The sequence below is a fragment of the Athene noctua genome, chromosome 13 (assembly GCF_965140245.1).
Source record: "Athene noctua chromosome 13, bAthNoc1.hap1.1, whole genome shotgun sequence".
In the NCBI taxonomy this organism is placed as follows: Eukaryota; Metazoa; Chordata; class Aves; order Strigiformes; family Strigidae; genus Athene; species Athene noctua.
The window spans coordinates 19,445,060-19,466,609 of NC_134049.1; the positions used below are offsets into that span (position 1 = coordinate 19,445,060).

General features: G+C 37.9%; 1 protein-coding gene across 5 annotated transcripts in view; it reads left to right on the forward strand.

Moving 5' to 3' along the window:
- The window catches only part of RAB8B (RAB8B, member RAS oncogene family), a 30,720-nt gene extending 14,345 nt beyond the window's left edge, over nucleotides 1–16,375 (forward strand). Inside the window, exons 2-11 of one of the 5 annotated variants that reach the window (XR_012634454.1) lie at nucleotides 2,116–2,176; nucleotides 3,352–3,412; nucleotides 4,819–4,896; nucleotides 5,986–6,075; nucleotides 6,863–6,928; nucleotides 9,077–9,127; nucleotides 9,628–9,652; nucleotides 9,782–9,943; nucleotides 12,068–12,140; nucleotides 16,183–16,375. Coding sequence is in view for 4 of the 5 variants with exons in the window: in XM_074916717.1 (XP_074772818.1) it covers nucleotides 2,116–2,176; nucleotides 3,352–3,412; nucleotides 4,819–4,896; nucleotides 5,986–6,075; nucleotides 6,863–6,928; nucleotides 9,077–9,127; nucleotides 9,628–9,652; nucleotides 9,782–9,954 (605 nt within the window). In the remaining variant the exon portion in view is untranslated. The other 4 variants (XM_074916719.1, XM_074916720.1, XM_074916717.1 and 1 more) reach the window with 4 other exon arrangements.
- Nucleotides 16,376–21,550: the final 5,175 nt, after the last annotated feature.

Consider the following 21,550-nt stretch of genomic DNA (forward strand, 5'->3'; position numbering starts at 1 on the left):
ATCTTAAGTTCTGAGAAGATGTTTTTTGTGCAGATCCTGAGTTTTAGAGGTGCTCAAAGGAGTGGTTGTATACATCATATTGGTGCTGCAAGTTAAATGACTGCAAGAAATCAGTCTGTGCAAGGCATGGGTTGGTGCACGTAGATGTCAAACTGCAGCGTTGGCTTGCTTTCTCAGAAAACCGTCCCTACAGGGGCCTTCCACTGTTCATGCTGTTGGGTCTTAGCTTCAGTAGTCAACAGTACATACAAAATTATTTTTAAACCACAGTAGTCTCTGAACCTAGTTTTCCCTGATAGTTTTTACACTTAATTCTAAGACTTCAGGTCTAGACACAAAGGAGCTTTTAAAACTGATTTAATTTGCTGTTGTCCATGATACAATGCCCTTTCCAGAACAATCTGTGCTTTATAACCTTTGAGGCCAAAAGAAAATCTATTCAGAGCAAAGATCATTTGTTTGCAGACCTGGATACAATTACCTGTGATTTCAGCAGGTTTTGCACCTAGTTAGGAGAAAAATCTTTACAAGGGAGACATAAAATCCTATCAAAAGTAAAATGAAAACCCTTGCTAAACTTGTTACATATAATGAGGATTTTTTAAAAGTGTACATCGTTCTTATGTCATTTTTAAAAGAATGAGAATTAATTAAAGTATCTTTTTGCTTGTAAATCTACTAGTGAATCTTGGGAAACTGCAATTGTAGCAGTACTCATAGCATTTTAAATTAACACAATTAATTTTGTATGCTGTGAAAAGTGCTGATGTGGTATTTCTGCTCATAATTTGTATTGTAACGAATGGGCTAAACTACATATCCATAGCACATCAAGATTAAGTGGCTGAAACTTGGTATTTTCAGTATATTAAAATATTAATATCGCATGCAAGAAGAATGAAAGTCAAATAGTTAAATGAATGTCCGTATTTCATATTCAAATGCTACTGTAGGGTATTAAAAAATCCCATAGCTTCCTAAGTGATGGATGAAAACTAGAAACAGCATTTTCCCAATTAAGAGACTCTTGATAATTGTCCCTTAAATTACATTTGAAGAAAGAAGAAATTAAATAAATAAAATAACCTACCCCCCACCCCCATCTTTTATAAACTATGACTAAATATCAAGTAACTAAGATTCAGTGAAGAAAGAAATGGGCCGTTAGTTTTACAGCAGGTTAGTAGGGGATGACAGTCAGATTTTTGAATCCCAGGACAGCCATGTAGTGGGACTTGAGCGGTCTCAACTTGGGCTATGTTATAGTACAGGTTTAGAGATGCAAAAGTTAAAATAGTCTAGGGTAAAGGCTAGTCTGTTTGGAAATCTTGGCTTTGGTTCATAGATCCATTTGATCCCTCTAAACCTTAAAAGACATTAAGTGCTTCTGAATTAATTCTTTTTTTACCCATGTCTTAAAATCTGTCTTCAAAATCAGTCTGGGAACTGATGGGTACCATATGTAAGGGGGGAAAGGAGAGAACTGTGTGATTGATACCTCTTGGAGGTTCGTGGAAAATTTGTTACTCCTAAACTGGTGTTCTTGAAAAAGTTCCATGGATGATCTATTTCAGCCACCTTCAGTAACTATGTGTATAGCTTTTATCTCGTATGATGCTTGACCATTTACTGTGACATCTGATTAGATTGTATTAAACATCAGTTTTCAAAAGTAGATGCCAGTTTTAAAAGGGAACTAAGGGATCATAGTATGTATTTTTTTCCTCAGAGCCAGCAGAGGTTCTAGGGAATTGACTTGAACTGCAGAGACTAGTCAAAAGTGGAGAAAAATACACATTCAAACTAGTGACCTTATCAGTGTAAAATAGAAGAAATTTTAGATTAGATCGTCCTCTCATAATCTTGACTAACTCTAGTAGTGAGTATGAGTTTGATCTATTTCCATTGTGCAGAATAATTTATCCTTGACATGTTGGATGCAGCTGAAAACCTTTGTGCATCCTCAGCACTTCCTAAGGTTTGGAAGAAATGACAACTTCAGAATAATTCTCTTGCCTAAGTTTGCTCTTAGCAAATTGTTAAAAGGAAACTTTTGACAAGAAAACCCCACCTTTTCATTTATTGCAAAACTTAGAGTATCTCTTTCTCTGGCAGGAATCGACTTTAAGATCAGAACAATAGAATTAGATGGAAAGAAAATCAAGCTACAAATATGGTAAGTTTTTCAAAGTAATTTAAGTTTCCAGTGAGTATTGAATTAATCTTTGAGCAGGAATACTGCATAGCTTTTAAACCTGGGTCTACCAGAAGCTTCAGACCTTTTATTCATTGACTATCCATAAAGTTTACGCTTTCTTCTATCTTGCTTTTGGAGTGGTTCTGCTTCCGCAGCACAGGAAATAGCCTGTTTGCATACGAATATTACAGCAGCTTCCCATTTTATCAAAAGCTGTCCTCTTAACTGTGCTTTTAGCTATTCCATGTGGAAGAGAAGTTATTAACTCCATATCTGTAAACTAAAATATGCAACCTAATAAAATGTAATCTCCCCTGGTACTTTGATGCCTAGTTGTGCTCAGTGAGGCACAGGTGAGTGATAATGCTTCCATTCCTTGCATGGTAGGTTGGTAGAGACTGAGCCTCCTGATTAGCAGCAGATGAGTATTTGTGGAGTAGCATTATTACTCATGCCAAACTCTTAAAATGCTACTGGTAAATGTAAGGCTCTTGCTGATATTTCAAGTTCTAGCAAAGACAGTTCTGATACTTGCATGTGAGCCAGAATTCTTTTGAGTAAGGAAGTGAAGTGCCAGAAGTGCTTTGTACAAATTTTCTGTCTGTAATGTAAGTCAAAAAGCTTTTTTGTCAGGTCTTTGGGGTTGAGCTCCCTGTAGGTGTGACTAGTAGCCAGACACTTTGGTCGTCCTGTTCACTCACAGACCGATACTGCTTTGAAGTCATCTAGGATAAAATATCAGCACACTAAGGTATAGTGGCTGATTTTAATAGCTAACTATACATGAAAATGCACTGTCCTAAAATATTTTACTGCTGCATGTTTTAATTTTTGTTTAATGCAGGATGTGGATGCATCAGAGTTGCCTTTTTTAATTATTCTAGGGAAGGCTGTGCAGTCCTGAGTTTTATTGCTTGCATTAAAATTTAAATGCTTTTGTGCCATATTTATGGTGCTGCTATAAGCACTGATATAAGTAGGATAGCTTGGGAGTGAGGTAAGGACTGAAGAAACTTGTGGAAACAGCTTCTAAATGGTATTTTTTCTTAAGGAGTGATTATCAATACATTGTTACTCTGTTTAAAAAGACATCTCTAAGTATGGAAGAGTGCAAAAATCAGCTCCAACAAATACTTGTTTTCACTGAATTTTAGGGATACCGCAGGCCAGGAGAGATTCCGCACAATCACAACAGCTTACTACAGAGGAGCCATGGTGAGTGCTCTCACTTAAAAAAAATTAGGCACAGCTAGTGTAACTGGTTTACTGTTCTTAAGATTATATCATGTAAGTCTGCAACTGGAGGATTGGAGAGGATTGAATAATTGTGGCTTGAGATGTGGGGAATAAAGTTTGTGGTTTGATTGGGGGTTTTGTGTGTCTTGGTTTTTTTATTGTTAAACCTGCTGGTACTTTGTCTAGTCTTGTTTTTATAATGAAACTTCAAGCCCTATTGTCTTGTTAAATATAATTTTCTGCAGATTATAATAAGAAGCTAAGTTGCCAAGCTTTAATCACAGAGGTTTTTTAAAATGTGATCAACCCATTTAAACATTTGAAATGTTTGAAAAATAGGTAATGAATTATTTTAATGATAAAAGTGTATTTCACGGAATTGCTTTTCAGTCAGCGAATGCGAAATCTGGGCTAGAAAGACAATCACCTAGAAAAGCTACTGTTACTTTTCTTCCATTAAGAATGACTTCAAGTCAAAAATAACTGCCTTAGAGCCTGCACGCTTTATGGCACAACTGCTTGTAATGGTTCTTAATGCTATGATTTGAGATACTTTATGTTGGGACACTGTTAATTTTGACTTGCTGATTACTAGCTATGCTGCTACTACTACGTGTTTTGTACGTACTGCTGCTTTGTATGACTAGATCCATTCCATTCGTTGGCTGGCTGTGGGTCCAAATAACTCCACTGTTACAGAATACAGGTGGGGAGAAACAGTAATGGTTGTGGCTCTGTGTTAGAGCTTTCTAGTCCTTAAAAAGGTTTTGGCAGTGGCATGGTCTTCTACCCGCTTCCCAGTCCATGGCCAAGAACTTTTCTTTGTCCTACAAGGAATGAGTGGAAAGGCAATAAGGAATGGAGGTGAACCTGGCAATCTGTCCTTAATGCAGCTGTTGTGTGGTTTCCCATGCTTTGCTAATGGTTGAGAGCCCACGTTAGGACACGTACACAACTGTCTGAAAGAGCTAAAGCTTCTGGGAGAGCACCTAGTATCAGCTTTGCTGAAAATATCTACGGGCCCCGGCAGATTGGATCTCACAGGTTTGTCATCTTTGACTGCTTAAAGCTGCTGCTTCTAAAGTCAACTTTAACAATAGGGTCCTGGTTGCTGTTGTAGTAGAATTTCTAAACTTTTCCTGACTATAGGCTAATAATTTAAAACTTCATTTAGGTGGTGTGTTTGACCTCTAACAGTGGCAAAATATGTTAAATAATAATATTTTGGGTAAATTCTCAGCAATGGTGTAATGCTTTGGGAAAGGATTATAGGTGCATAAATTGTATGTTGAATTTCTTACAAATATAAGCAAACCAACAGCATACATCAAAAGTCAACCAGTAGTGCTAGCTCATCTAACTAGATTTTTCTTAATTTTACTTAGGGAATTATGCTGGTGTATGACATCACAAATGAAAAGTCATTTGACAATATAAAAAACTGGATAAGAAACATAGAGGAGGTAGGTGCTTTGGAAAGTACTTTTTACTCATTCCATCTTATGATTTCCCTGGGACAAATAATAATAAAGTAATTATTCACTTTCATTATAGTAGCCAACACTCACAGCTAAGTCAGACTGTGCAGTGAATGCAACAGTGGTTATTAATGGGGAGAATTTTATCTTGTTTGTGTAAGGATAGAAGGTAGAAAAGTTTAAAAACTAAGCAAGAAGTGTGTCAGAACTGTTGGTATTGTAGGACTTCGTTCTTTTTTTGCTTTTGTGTATGTCTAAGGAATGGGAAAGAGCAAGATCTTAGGGTGTCTGCCTTTCACTAAGATGATGACAGATCTGTCTAATTTCAATTGTTACTGTGTTGTGTGCTTGTCTGATTTAGAGATTTTTGACCTTTTCATTTGTTCTTAGGTAAGCTTCCTTCCTGCTAACTTACTTTAAATTATTTAGTGAGACATGCTGTCAGGTAGGGATAGGTCATTATGAAGTTAGAGGAGAAACCGTAATTTTAGTGAAGCTGTAGTTAGTTAACAATCTTACTGTTTTGGTTTTTTCCTTAAACATAAAATCCATGGGCTTTTCTTTAGTATTCTTCTTTGGCTCTTAAGCAAAATTCCTGTATTAGCAACCCATTTGATCCAATAGTGACTGGGCTAGAAAAGTTCGCTTGCTGAAATGATTATTACTTTTAAAGTATTTTATCAATAATCTATTTTTAAAATGCAAATATATTGAAGGATGATACTCCAACCAAATACCTAAGACATCCATGCACCATTTTGAAGTAAAGTGTGTACCGTTACATTTCTAGAATAGCCAAATGCTTGTGCATGTGCACAACCTGGTATAGAGCTCACGGTACTATATTTGATCTGTAATAATACTCAGGAAAATTTATAAGACTATTAATTTCAACTTATCTGAATATTTATATATTAAATTGCCTGTTTCAAAAGTTAGTGTCCTTCTCTGTAATGCCTTCACATTAGATAACTTTTTAAAATCAAATATTAATTTGTGGATGACGGAGACACCTAAGTTTCTTTTAAATAGTGATGCACTTTCTTTCTGATAAATTACTTTTTCTTCTTTCAGCATGCCTCTTCAGATGTAGAAAGAATGATCTTGGGTAACAAATGTGATATGAACGAAAAAAGACAAGTCTCAAAAGAAAAAGGGGAGAAGGTAAGCTTTGGTGATTTACCTTATTTAAAACCTCACGTAGGATTTTGGCTGCTGGGTATTTGTTATGTTTTAGGCATTTGAGAGATAATGGGCCTCAAGCCTCTTGTTTCAGAAACTTACGTATATTTTAGGATGCCAGGTTTGGGGTTTTTGTTTTTAAATAGCACTTGATTGTCTTCAAGTTTTAATAAACTTAATAGTACTATTGTCTTGAGAGGAAGATCCTTTAAAGAATGTTGGCCTTTGCTATAGCCTGAAGTATTCTAAATCTCAGTATTAAAGCTTTGTATATAGTTTGTGTTGTATTCAGTTCACCATGGTGTGGTTACTTTTGTCATAAGTGCTGTTATTAAAGCTTGAGTAATTAGTTGTTCTGCAGAACAAACAAGCAAGAAAGAATTCTAGGTAATCTGTCAGGTACACAGCTAAAATAGTGTAGTTGCTAGTAACGCAGTTTACAGGATGATTATATGTAGTTATCTGGTCCATAAATCCACGTCAGTGAAGATGCTTTCTTAATGTTCTTTTAGTTCCTAAATAAATCTTTTTATGAGCAGTTAATCTTTTCCTTGGTTTTGAATTTATGTGAGGGTATGGCCTATTGTAATATTTTGTCTGATTGTCCAGTAACTAATGTTTTTGCAGGAGAAAAGCAAAAATGAAGCTTGTTTGGTTTTGTTTTTAAAGCTTGCTGCAGCATACAGCATCCATTCTGTTAGAAACCTATGTAAAATATTCCTTTTACAAAGGAACGTCAAAAACTGAAAAACTTTAACCTCTTTTCCAGTTAGCAATTGATTATGGAATCAAATTTTTGGAGACAAGTGCAAAATCCAGCATAAATGTGGAAGAGGTAAGAGATGGGTGCTATGCTTAGGTGTGTTTCTTGAACTACAACCGTGGAGGCATGTTTCATATCTCGTGGGCTTTCTGTTCTGATCTGGGACCTGAAGTCCCAGCTGTGCTTCTGGGTCACCAATCTTGTTATATTTAGAGAGGTACTGTAAAATCCAGCATTTCTCATTTTCTGGTAATGACTGAAATGTTTGCTTAAATGGGTGTTAATAGAGTGGTTACTAGTATTGTAGCAAACGGTTTAGATTTCTGTGCCTTGCTACTTAAATTGTAAGTGCTTTTGGACAGGGAATAGGTGTAATTTTAAAACAATGCTTTGTGCAGGAAATTGGATTCAAGATTTTTGTACTTGCAGAATAACTTGCTGCTGTGTTAAGGAGCTTTCTGGTTACTACTAAATATGTGCTATGCAGTTGAGACAGATTTGTATGTTAACCTGGAAGGTTAGCATACACTGTCATAAGCTGATGTTAGAGGAGGAAGGTGGTTTATAATTATCTATAGACTTGCAGTCTGTTTTCCTGCAAATAAATAAATTTTGTGCTAAAAACACAAGATCCCTATTTATAATAGCCTGAGGAAATAGAATCGGAAGGAAGAGTGGCTCAACTCCAGTCTATCTTACTATGAATCACTCTTGTTATCTGAGGGAGTGTGAGGGAAGGATCTTAACTCTATGAAAAGTGTGGACAAGAAAATATGATACCAAAAGGCAGTTACATTAAGATTCATTCAGTCAGATAAGGCAGACTTGTTCTTAAATGTTGTTCTTGGACCTCATCATCTAAAAGCCTTTCCATGTGTACTGATGGGATACCTTTTAAGAGTCCTCCAAACGCGTACTTAATTCACATCATACAGCTAAGAAGTTAACTAGAAACTAAAGAGATTGTTATTTTAAAATAACATGACTAGTGCCATGCCAGCCAAGCAATTTTTTCTGATTTCAGGATGATTGTTACACAGTGTAGTTAGAATGGACTTATTTGCATTGGGCTGCATCTGGAATAGAGCTTGACCTGATTTTTATGGTGTCATGATTCTTAAAGCAGATGATGGAAGTGTGAACATTAGCAGCTAATACCAATGGTGGATGGCAATAGTCTCTTAATAAAAAGGACCTGTCTTCTTCATTAGTTCTGCCAGATGGTTGACTTGCTCTTTCATGACATGCCCTGCAATTTCATTTTAAGTCCTCTAGGTCATTAAATGTGCAACACTAGTTTGTGGTACTCCAAACTACTTGGCTGAGAATTTTTTTAAATTGACACGTGACTAGTGAAGAAAGCATTAAAAAATGCAGCTGGTGTAGGCATTCAGCAAGTAGTGATTTGGTCTTCTTTCCACCAAAGGCTTTACTTGTGGGAGATGAGACAATTCTGATATTCTTGTGTTCAGAAGTGAATTAATTTATTTATTGTGATTTATTTGCATTAAATCAGTGTCTACCTTTGGATGTATTCCAAACATAATGAGAGGGGAAATGTTTACAGTTTTTTACATCCAGGAACTGTCCTTGTATCTCCAGATACAATCTTGCTTTTCTTTGCTTCTGGAGAATTGCGGAATTTTTCTGCTACAGAAGTTTATTTGCTTCTTCAGACATTGAAGTGTAAGATGCTGAGATTTGCCAGAGTGACTTTTTTTGTTTGGTTGGTTTGGGTTTTTAATAGGGATGTTGGAAGCATAAATAACATTATAGAAGGCCCAGGAGCAAAACTTGGAGGACAGAAAGCAAGCTAACCTTAATGTGAATTCCTAGGCATGCCATCCTCAAACCTCTCTGAGTTTCTAGTTGCAATGCACAGTAGAGTTTGGAAAAAAAAAAAGTATTAGTGTATGCATCCTTCCCTTCAGCAGACTTTTTTTTTTCCTCAAGAGGTGTGTGATGAGAAAGTCTTGCTTCAAAGATTGGAGGGATGGAGACTAAAAATAAATAGGTTTTTTTTCTTCTAAAGTATGTTTATTGCAGTTTTAAGTCAACAGCTATTGTACACAGAGTGCCTTGCAACTTGAAGTGCTAGTAGTGGCCTACATAATACTGTATTGTTAATGTGTCTGGCTATTCCATATCTGTCTTATCTTTAATGTGTCTTGTGACTAACTTTTTCTTTTATTTTTTTTTGAAATTTCTGCTCCTCACCAGGCATTTTTCACGCTTGCACGGGACATTATGACAAAGCTCAACAGAAAAATGGTTTGTATTTCCAATTGGTGTACAAACTAGATATATTGAAATGACTGCTATAATAATTGGCTGAGTAGTAGCCCTACCAAAAAACTCCTGGGGATTGCTAGATCAAATTTGAGTAAAGAGTGCTTTATCACACTTTATTACACATCGGTGTGTAATTGTTCTTTATTTTGCATGAAGATTAACACTGGGCAGCCTGAAACCGATGTGTTCTAATGAAATGTAACAGTGTGATCCTTGCTTTATTAAACATCAGATTAGGTAGTCACTCCTTCAGCTAGTACTTGAGATCTGGATTGTTGGATAAATGTTTCTTTTTAAAATAGGCAGTTTTACTGAGTGATTAACAGAGTCTGGATAATTGCAGAACTTAAGTTGCAACAAACCTCTGCTCTGGTTATTGCTATGCAAGGGTGGGGAGTGGGGAGGGAAACTAGGAAAGCTAAACTTTTTTTTTTTTCTGCATTTTATGATGTTGATACTTTTTTTTTTTTTTCTTTCAGAATGACAACAGTTCATCAGGGGCAGGTGGGCCAGTAAAAATAACAGAAAATCGATCTAAGAAGAGCAGCTTCTTTCGATGCACGCTACTTTGATGAACTTCTAATGATAGACTGCAGCACACTTAGAACCTTTTCTGCTTCTTTGAAAGCACAGGGTCACAAAGCCTCAGAAATAATACCACCAAGCTGCTGCTGAGAGCTCCATTGAACGTAGACTGCGATACACAAAATACCAAGTGGATTTTGCTCACTAAGCCTATTGACCTGTCAGGCTCTTCTTTCTCAGATATGGAAGCTATGAAGTGGAGACACAAATGCAAGAGTTAACTTTGTTTTCCTTTTTGACTTTCTGTTTTATTGCCTGTTGCAAAAGCTGCTATGTTTCTTTTAACTTTGCACATCCATATTGGCCTCTTACTGCCTGTTACAGCACAATCTTACATTTGTATTTGCACAGTTTGATTTGTAAGTAAGATTCTTAACAGATTTGTGCAGGATTTTCTTTCTCTTTTTTTAAACAAATTTATTTTCAAGCAGAAGAGCCAGGGGAAAAATTAAGTCTTGCTTCCATTATTTTCTATGTGGCCATGACTGCAGTATGGATGTTGACACTCTAGTGATAAGAATTACTGTAACAATTGGCATTTAACAATTTTTATGGTTTTTGTTCTTTAAATGCACAAATCTGTTCATGCAGAAGCTATGGCTTCTATTCTGAATGTAGTATGTTGCTTTTCTTTCTTTACCAGACTTAGCAAAGTTGTGTTCTGAATTGCCAGTCACTGTCTGATTCACAGATGCACCTTTTCAGTTATCTGAATAAACACAGTGTCTTTCCTCACTTAACTTCCCTTTGTTAGCTCGGACTGTCTGCACCTTTTTTTGTTTCTGATGAGGAAGTAAACTCTGGAGTTGAAATCATGGTCACAAATTGGCCTCATCACTATCACTTAAGGGGCTGAATTGCATGAGTTTTGAGTAACCTCCTGTGGATTCATTTGTTCAGAAATGACTGCTTCTAAAGGTGACTTCCATTTCTATTGTAATTCTAAGGATAGTTTGTTAATGTGTTTAGGCATCCACCCTTGACAACAGAGGTGTCCAAAAACTAGCTTCCTGTGCAGTTGCTAAAGTTTGTCAAGTTCTGGCACTAAGGAAACGGTCACATTAGGGCTATAATGTACTACTAGTTATACAGTTAACGCTGAATGTGTGAAGCCCTCTTTGGTCTGCTCAAGCAGTTAAATTCTTTTTTCATCAAAAACTGGTACGGTGACCTAGACTGTTAGAAGCGGAGTTGAAACGTAGTTGCCTTTTTTACTCAACTGATCATTGTATAACCTAGTCTTTGTTCTACTACTTTTTTATTGTCTTCTGAAAAATTTCCTCAATGAGCGATTAAAACAGGTGCTTAGTTCTGTCGATGTGCCAAACTTGGACCATTGTAAGCTTTAACTACGAGTTTGTGCCCAGCATGTTTGTTATTAGGGGATAGGTGCATTCTGTCATTGTCAAAGTTAATGTCTGACGTGCTTGCTTTTGCTTCACTATATTGTATTAGAGTTGTAAACAGCAATTTGGTTGTTTCCACAGATAACCGCTTCATTTTGTGGTGTCAGGTACTGAATTGGTCATCTCTGGGTCTGTTGTAAACATTTTTAAAGTGAACAGGCCAATGGTATTAGATTTAAAGGCTTTTGATTTTAAAAGGTTTAATATTGGTAGCTGGTTCCATAAAGTTTTAAGTGGTTATCAACCTGTCCCCACACATAGGTTAATAGAAATAGTTATTGTGACTAGATGGTGAATCTCATGAACTGCTGTTGCTGCACTAAAACAGAAAAAATTTCATGGCAACAAGGTTTAGTGGAAAAACAAAGCAACCCTAACTGCTCTGTTGTCTACCCTTGATGTGTTTCTCGGACAGGCTAAAGCAGTTAATGTTTTCTGTATGGTTAAAAAAAGTGCTTCTATACAGAAAGTGTTGTGACACCAATTATGAATGTTGTTTATTTTCAGTAATTTACCTCTGACTTATTTGGTGTCGTAATACTTTGATTTTTATCTCAGGGGTTGTCTGCAAACCAAAACTGACATGTTCTGTGTTTGGCACCGTTTACAGAATGCTCTGTATTGTTTTTTCTGTCTTCACTCTGTGGTTTAATGTTCATTCAATATTGGTCTCCATGATCTTCCCTTTGAAAGAGCCTGTAAGTAGTAGAGTCTATGAAGTGCTTCTTGAAGCAGCAGCAAATTGGGGTATCTGCTCTGTATGGGGGGGAGAAAAAAAACTTGCTATTTTCTTACATTTAGCTGTGCTAAACTGTACATAAATGTGAGGTAAGACCATAGGAAATTCACTTTATGCATGATAAAATAATGCAGTAAATATTTCACTTTGCTTAATGTTCATGTAAAGTTCATCTTTTTCTATTTGTAGAAGAATTTAATGCAATTTTGTTGTCCCCTGCTGAAACTGAAGAATTCTAATTTCATGTGGTCTTATGGATAAGGTAAAATGCAGATTTCTCTCTTTCTTTGTCGTTTTGCCCCCACCCTTCTCCAGCAGTATTAAATGGCTGAGTGGCTGCACTTTATTGGTGTGCTAACTTTTAGTCAGTATAAGACCTCTTTCTGTGTACAGTCTGCCTTGTCAGACATTGAAAAATGTGCTGTATCTTAGCATGCAAATCAGCTGTATGTTTTACTGGCAATTTTTTTAGCTGTATTTTCCTTTAGACAAGCGGGTGATGATAAATGGTATGTTCTGCCTACTCATCAGATGCTGGGTACTACAGGCTTTTCTAATATCACTCTGATTGTTTTGTGCAGTCTCTGTTGCTACTATGCTCAAGATTATATAATGTAAATTTTGAAGGACTCTTAACTATACCTCAGTTGACCAGTTAGTATTCTAATGTCGATTAGAATGAAAGTCATATAACTATAATTCATTAAGCAGCAAGTGTATTTCTGTTTTGTTCCAGAAATTGCCATTAACCTTTCAGGAAAGGCAGACACTTTCTGGTGGATTTTGATAAAACAAAAATGCTGCTTATGCTATGGAGTTTTATTAATCTTTTCCTTAGCCCCATGTTTGTGCACTGTATCTTGACCAATATTTTTCTAAATGTTTTTTTTTAAAAAAAAAAAGCCAAACAAAAAACAAACTGGTCTCAGTGCTTTGCAATTTGAGCTTTCAGTCTGTCCTCAGCAAAACATGCACACGAAGTTTTTGTTGAGTATATAGAATATTTGATTTACTTACTGTCTGGAAGTTCTCTTATTGCTAAAGCTAAAACCACTCATGAAACTTAACGCAGATCACTCTTCTATTTGGGGGACAGTCTCAAAAATGCTAATTGACTTTTCAGACCTGTAGTTCTTTTTACAGAAAGCGTTTATCTTGTAAGTACCTTTTCCCATACTAGTCTGCTGAAGTTAAGTGAATTAAGTGGATCATTTTCACAAGTGAATAAAGGAGTCTTGAATATACATATCACATTACAATATTGTGAATGGATAATGATTTGAAAGTACATGAATAATATGTAAAATGCATAAATGTTATTTGTGAAAATGCATCTGTTATTTGGTTATCTATTAATGTAATTGAAATTTTTCAATGTTAAACTTCTTAAGGATTGGTCTGTAGGTGATAATAGGTCTCTCCATTCACTGAACTGCTTATGCCATTATCATTCTTATAAATAAAACTCTTATTTCTTTCTTCCACAAAAGCAGGATTTCCATTGATTTTTCTTGTTTCTGGTGAATTTTAAGTATTTTAGTGCATTCCTATGGCCTTACAAACATTTTTGCAAATAAAACTTCAATTACAGTTATTTTAATGCTATATAGCTACTAAATTCAAAATAAAAAGTATAGTCCTTGAGAAAATGCTTAATTTTGAAATAGAAGTGTTCTACTGTGTGTGTTTAAGCACATTTTATCTCTGGTATAAAGGTGTAATGTGAAAAGTTCCTGCAGATAAAAGTGAACTTGTCATGTGGTTAACTTGTAAACCTAATCATTAATTGTGTATTGATGTGTATAGACATAAAAACCAAACCAACCCCTAAAAACAACCCCCAACTTCACACTCCAATGGTTTTATTATTCCATGTGAACTTTTTTACAACAATGCGTGTCTCAAATAAAAGTTACATAATGAAAAGTATTTGGAGTATTTTGTATGAAATATTCCATGTAGTTGGTATTTCCACTCTATTTTCGATAAATCAGTTGTCGCATCGATACAGCTGAGTTGCGTCTGTAAAGCTTTGCTTAACTTCATTGGCAAACCACAAGGGTTTTTGTATGGCTTTGCTTGTTCAGCTTGACTGTTCTGTAGATTTCTCCTGAAATATCCTCTATTCCTGTAGCAATTGCTTTAATCTAAGTATGATTTCAGTGGCCTTCATCTTCATAAGGAAACCATTTTTCCAGATGTTTAGCGTCATGAAATACCCTTTCAAAGTAACTTCTTAGCGATGCCAGTAAAGGTAACATAAGACACAAATCTCCAATTTGATTAAAAATTATCTACTCACATAAACTGCTAGTGTTTTCTTTTTTGTTATTTTAAATCAGTGTTATATGAAAGGTGTGACTGTTAGGTAATTTGAGGCATAAATATAATTGGTTAATATAGCAAATATTTTGTCCGGCTTCCTTCAACACTGAATATTGGGGCATTTGACAAAAGTATTTGTTGGCTATTAGATTAGCAATAGTTCTTTGCTAACAAGTTACTGTGGTTTGTTGGTAACTGGTATGAAATTTGGCAGTAATTGGTATGAAAATTAGTCAACCTAAGGAAAGAATGGTTTTGTCTACCCAAGACAAAAGCAGATTAATAGTTGAGATGCCCAGGAAGAAATGGGAAGCACCTGCATAACAAGTAGCTTCTAAAGTTCATGCTTTTTACATGTTCATCTAATAAACTGATTTTAGCTGAAAGGATCTATTGTCTCTTTACCTTAAGCAACAGAAGGCTAGAGTTACATTCTTGTTACAACTTAATATTTGTTGGTTTTGGTTTACTTTGTTGTGTTTTGGGTTTTTTATACTGCTTCTGGCAGACAAATTTTCCTGCTTGAGGACCAGCTGTTTAAACTATCTTGCAGATCCCCTTGATCCAAACTAGTTCTAGATGCTCATCAGTCCTAAAATCACTTCTGCAAGTCCTTCAGTTCTCACAGAAGTTAGTGGCATGCATCTGCATCCCAACAACATTTTAAAATATGCATTCTCCATTTGTTAAAAGGAAATAGCAGGCATACTTGCACTGCTTAAAAATGGTGATTTATTACAGTTCCTGGATCTATTTTTGGTTGCAGACTAGCAATTACTATACAAATAGTGCACACTTGTAGACCAGAGGTAAGTTGTTGGTACGTGTGTAGAAAGTATCCAGTTTTTATAATCTGGTAAACTGGCTTTTTCCTTAATGATTCTTTTTCTAACTTGGTTGACTAGCAGCTCTTTAGAATTCTTGCACTATACCAAAGTCATCAATGTAATGAAGACTAGAATCTTTCTAAAAATTGTTTTGAAATATTACAGGAGATACATCAATAAAGCTTTTATGTTGCATAATGTTATCCTTGCCATCTCTAAAGGTTTAAAGAAAGGGCACGGAATGGAATGTAAAACTGAAGAGAATTTTTATGCTCTAGGATGTTTTGTAGTTGCTTCAAAAATTTTTTACTGTCTTCAGCAGAGCGTATCAGCCCTAAGCTTCTGGTTTGAACAAATATTACATAAATTCCTCTGAGCACAGAGGATATTTGGAGGAATTATTGAGAAATAAAGTTGTAAGTTTTGAGTGGGATACAAGCATTTTCCTTGTCCAAAGAATTGAGATGTTTAATGAATTGTGGAAAGCATGTGTAACTTGAACTGTACTACTGAATACATTGTACTGACTTCAGAGTGAACAAGAATTCTGTAAACATAGACCAAGTGTTGAGAATTTCACCTTATTTAGTCTTAAATACCTTCCTTGAGTAGATACTTCAGATGTCTTACAGCACTTGTGACTTTTTCTGCTTATGCCATCACTCCAGAGGAGTGTCTGCAGTAGCTATGAGTCGTATCCCAAGGCTTTGTGGTAGGCAGTGGTGTCTCAGATCGATGGACTTGTATCAGAATGAGTTTTGATTTCTCAGGGAAATGTTACCATTTTACTCACTAACCTTTCTGACTTCGTTTAACATATTTATGGAACAGCGTAAAGAAATGATGCCACTGTGGACATACTTATCTTGGGACAGAAAATCCAGGCTCCAGAACTGCCAACCTGGCACCTTTCTCAACTGTGTACATTCACAGTTTGTGATACTTTGAGCACTAGTTCATCCACGTACCTACTTTTGTTGGACCACTAGGAATGTGCTCATCTCTAAAGAAATGTGCAGTGTTTACCTACCCAACTTACTACATGTGAAGTGCAAATTATGTCAATAATGGTGGTTATTTTTTAAAGTTGAAAATTGGTATTTCAAGGCTGTTTGCAAATCCTGTGTTACTTTTTTTTTTTTTTTTTTCTAGGCAACGTAGCAACTAACTAGCTCTGGTATGTGTTCTAGATGAAGGATGGAATTTTTTGAAGAAGTCTGAGAAAGTTCTGTCCATGAGATTGATGTCTAATGCTGCTGAGTACTGCTTCTGAGCTTCCTCACTTGAAACGCATTGACTTTGTAAAACTCACACTTATGCTCTGAACCAATAAAATACAGGGAAAAGGCAACCATCTGTGTCTTAAATACTGTTTGTAAGTAATTTTCAAGAACAGCACTGGTAGGTGTACTTGAAACTAGGAAACGGCTAAGCAGCTCCCTTTGCCAAACGTGGGATGGGCAATCCTTTAAAAATAGTGTTCAGTTAATTAACTGTCATGTCCTATTTAGCTGCTGTATACATATCATGCTACTTTAGCTATTTACTGTGAAGCTGTTTTATCTTTCAAGGGAGAGGAGGGAAACCACCCGTGAAGCACAAGGCGTTTCCCCTCCCTGTGTCCCGGAGCGGGTACGGCGGCGACCCCCCTTCCCGCCCAGCGCCCTCCCCACAGCCCCGAGGGGGCGCCCGCGGCCGTGCCGCCAGGCCGGGGTAGGGAAACCTCCCGGGCTGCGGGCGTGGCGGGTGGCGGGGGCCGAGGGCAGGGCGCGGGCCCGGGCTGTTCCCGCTCGCCCGCCGGCCCGGCCCGCAGCCCGCGGTTGCCCGCAAAGCGGGGGGCTGCGCACGGGCCCCCTCACGGCGCTGCCGCGGGAGGGGACGGCGCCGGCACCCTCCCCGGGGCCGGGCTCCCGGCAGCTGCTCTCCGCCTCAGCTGTGGGCAGGAGCCGCCCTCCCCGGGGTGAGGGAGCGGCCGGGCCGCGACCCCAGCGCCTCTGAGCTCCGCTCCCCTTGGCCTGGGCCGCGGTCTCGGCCGTGCCCGGCTGGGCCCTCCCGCGCATTTCTGAGATGGCGCCGGCAGCTCTGCCCCCGCCCCGGCCGCTCCTCAGGCCGCTCGGTGGGGCCGGCGCCGCCGGCCGGGGAGGCCGCTCCGGGCACTGCAGCGCCTGGCGGGGCGCTGGAGCGCGGCCTGGCCCGCCCGGGCGGCCGCCGGGGACCTTGGCCCGGGCTCCCCCCGGGGATCCTCGGCAGCAGCGCGCCCTGGCCAGGGGCGTCCCCAGCCCTCAGCCAGGCTGCCGGGGCGGGGCGCAGGGCAGGTACGGGCCGTGCCGTGTGGACACCTCACTGCCCCGCTGTGGTGCTCAGGAGTGAAAAAACAGGGATGTCGGGTCAGTCTGGACGTCTGACTGAGGCTGGGTTACTCCGGGGCGTTCCTGAGGAAGCTCCCAATGCCGCATTCCGGCGGGTGAGCACCCCAGGTGACCCCCGCCCGGCTCCGGCTGCTCGGACGGGCTGGTGAGCCCGGGGTGTCCCGCCTGGGGCAGCCTGGCCCCGAGCCCCCGCCGCACACAGCTCCCCCAGCCCGGGCCCGTTCCAGCTCCGCCGTTGAGGCAGGCCCTGCATTTTCATACGCACTTCTAAATTTCTTTCAAGTCACTGTTGTTTCATTTTCGGTGCCTAGCAGGTATTCCCAAGAAGCGTAGCTAGGGTAGGGAACAGGCTTTACCATAAGTGGTTTTAGAAGCTGGTCCTGCCTTTTGGTATTTTCTCACACGGTGTAATTAGGTTGGTCCTTCCTCTTGCAGTAGTAACGTAGTTTGCATAAACAGGTAGAGTTATTTAACTGCTTTTTAACCACCCTGTCCACATCAGAGGTGAAATTACTAGTTTAATTTTTCTTAAAAATAAAAAATAGTTTCTTGTCATGGGAAATGCACTCTTCTTCAGAATGTATTTTTTTTGTGGTATTTACTCAGCGACTCTAACCGATTTGCCTAATGGAGATCCTTGTTAGAAATTTCAGATGCTAGTGAGAAATGCAATATGAATGCAGTCCTTTAGGGGTTTTTCCTCCCTCTTTGATTCAAAGGCTTTCATCTGGCTGGTCTCCCAGTTGCTTTCTACCCTTGTGTGGTTTGTTGATGTGCAAATTGGTGGTAGCCGTAAAACATCAGTATGGAAAAATGCGCTCATCTTTGGAGTGGTGTTTTCTGTTCTGTTCCAGGAACTATTCCGATTTACCTATGGCAGACTTCTGAAGACGTATGATAGTTCCCTTTCACTGGAGATTCCTTAAGTGTGGAATCATATTTGACAAATAGCTAACAGTATTCAATAGTAGCAGTTCTCTGTGGCAACATACTTTCTCAAGAGTTAGGTTTAATTATAGAAAATAAAGTTATTGCAGCCTTAAAGCAAATAATAAAATTTAAGAATTTTTAATTTTTAAATTTGAGTGTATGATGCAAATTGGAGCTCAAACACAGCTAATAATCCTATTAATTAACCCTTTCTTCTATAGGAAGGGCCACCTCTTGGAAAGAAAGATAATTTAAACCCAAGTAGTTTATATTTTATTTATCACCGCTCTTTATTGGAAGTTAGTATTAGTTAAACTCCCTTTCAACCATGTATTTGGGAGTTTTCATGAGTTATTGTTATTACCGCTTGCCAGTTTTCTTCAATTTACGACAGCATAGCTCTTTCTGTAAAGATCAAAGTGATTGAACAATAAACTTTCCAAATTGCATTTTGCTTAAGGATATAGAATTACATATTTAATTTAACCTTTTAAAGTGTTCTTTCCTTTTATTTAAATTCCATATAAGTGAGAACACAAAATTAATAGGTAAGTTTTCTGAGAACCGGGTTGCAGGTGTCGTATGGTAGCCTTTGATGTCATGTTGTCTTGTGACTTGTATATAAAATGTAAGATGAGTGACTATGGTTGAGTGCAAAAGCAACAGCTTGTTTCACTGACCCGGAATTGTATGCTGTGATACTTACCTTACCCTGTAATTATCATTTTATGACAGAAATGTGTAATAACTCAAACAGTAAACATCCTCTATATGTGGCTTTTTACGATTCAGGTAAAATGTGCAAAATGATAATGAGATTGTTCTACCAGTTACCTTTCAAGAGGTAGATCCTACAATGTTAAACTAAGAGAAAAAGATATTTTTGTGTTTACTGTCAGTTTCCAAATAACAAGTGCAAATTTTTATGTGTGTTCCGAAAATCTTTCCAAAGGCTTCTTGCTTTGGGAAAAAGGTAACCAATGCTGATTGTGATTAGTGTGTATTTCTCCGTATCAATGAATTACATACCTGATTCCACTGGACTTTTGACAGCTTTTTGACAGACACAAGTGCGTGTCTTGTGTGGAGCCATGATTGTGTCTATAGTATGCAAAGAAATATGAAGTCACTCAGAGTGCCCTAAGCATTTCCTGTGCAACCAAGATGAAGACTGTGTTATAACTATGCCAAATATTAGATTACATTGATAATCAAAGATTCAGGTATAGAGGTGGCTGAGATAGTCAACATCTCTGTATGTTTTCCATCTTTGCACATTTACCATAGTTAGATTAAGTGATACCATCTATTAATAAAATTGCTCTGTGCTTCTGATTTTCAGTTGGTCACCAAAGACCCCCCCATTCCCTGGTGGAATACTACCATGCTCACTAGTTTCACTAATTCAAGACCTAAAGGTTCATGCTCCTTCCAGTTTTAAGGGAGATGTCAGATGCTTAAGTGCCTCTTGAAGACTCCACAGCAAGTCTGTCATTCTTGATCTAGAGCAATGGTTTCCAGCAAGTGAGCTCAGCCTCCCCTGCAGAGGTTTCATATGTGTCAAAAGCGAGCTTTAGAGCAGAGGCAAGTTTTCCCATTAAATTTTCTGCTACTTTTATTTCAAGACATGCAGGGTCCTAAAATTTGTCAGTCAAGTCCCTTATTATTAGGCTTTAGATAGTAGAAATTATCTTTTTTCTTTTAATTTTAGGGAGCAGTTTAATGTACCTTATGTAACTAATTCAGTGCGTGAACATTAGCTTATCAAAAGTTTAGCGCAACCAACTTAAAGACAAAATACTGTAATAACTAGTCCTAAAAAGGCATATTTGTTCCAGTGTTCGCTTTGAATTATTTGCATGGCTCTTTCTTCAGGTTATTCAGAGAAATTTTTAGAATCAGAAGATAATCTAACATGTTGTTCCTTATTCTACTGCTTTTTATGACCAGAAGTTTTAGTTCCATGACTCTATCTGTAGCTGAAATTGGAAAAGTCATCATTTCAGATGGGGGTCTGTGGACTTCCACTATGTTTGTCTCCATGATGGTTAAAACAAGTAGCAATTATTTTTTATAAATAATACCCACTATCTGCAAATAAAGTTTTGAAAAAAATCACATTTTGAAAATCATGCAGGTTTTTGTAAAAGTTGAAGTGAGCTCTGCAGGTGTTCTCAAAAGACTGATTACAGGACCCCATTGTTACTGTGTATCCGCCATTCTTGCAGGCAGAAATTTCAGTCTGAACTGAAATCAGTTTTGAAAGAGGAAGGGCAGTCTGTTCAAATACATGTTTCTTGCTCTGTTAAAGCTAAAATAGGTGTGATGAAGTGGTTCATAGAAACAGAAATAATTTGATCTGGGCAAGCTGCATGCATTGAAGTTTGTGAATAAAATTGTTTGACCTAGCCCTTGTTCTAACCTGAAAGAATTTTATCTATATGTTCTTGGAATATGGCCCATACCTGTAGTAGCTTGCTCTTCTGTGATTTTCCTGACAAGTTTTTTTCCTTTGTCCTTGCTGAAGATTGCAGCAGTATGGACCAATGCCAGCTCTCCTATCTATTGCTTTTCTTAATGGCTTTTGACCCTGTTACAATAAAGAGTTAACCTTACTTACCTTGCTTTTATTAGGATAGGTAGTATTCTTTGCCCTGCCATAGAGCTATGGGCAAGGAAGAAGCCAGCAGAGCTAGAGATCACTGTACTTCACAAAGTATTTTCAGTCTCTCAATATGTCAAAAAAAGATAAATGTCTGATGCTGTAATTTCAACTTTTTAGAGTGGGACACCCTACAACTTTAGAGTGGTGGGTTTTGGTGGGGATTTGTTGAGTTGCTAGAGACTTAACTTTTCTAGCAAAGCAAGAAACTGTTCTTTTTGTTTATTAAATACACATAGAAAACAAAGAACAAAAGAGGAAACTGGTGAAAAATATCTGAAGAGTATAGAATCTCCACTGTGCATCCTCCTTCACTCTTTCACTTTTTGTATAGCAATTCCTAAAGGAAAAGCCCTCCTTAATAGTCCTCCAGAGGGCATATGACTTCTTGCTGAGAAAAATGTGACAATGGGGTTTTTAAAAATTTATTCTTTTAAGAAAAGCAGAGAGGAAAAAAATATAAAAAGTAGCAAACATTCTGCTTTTGTCTATATTTTTCTAGTGGATGAATTCCTAAAATATTTTATAAAATGTATGCAATCTGCACAGAAGTAGTTAA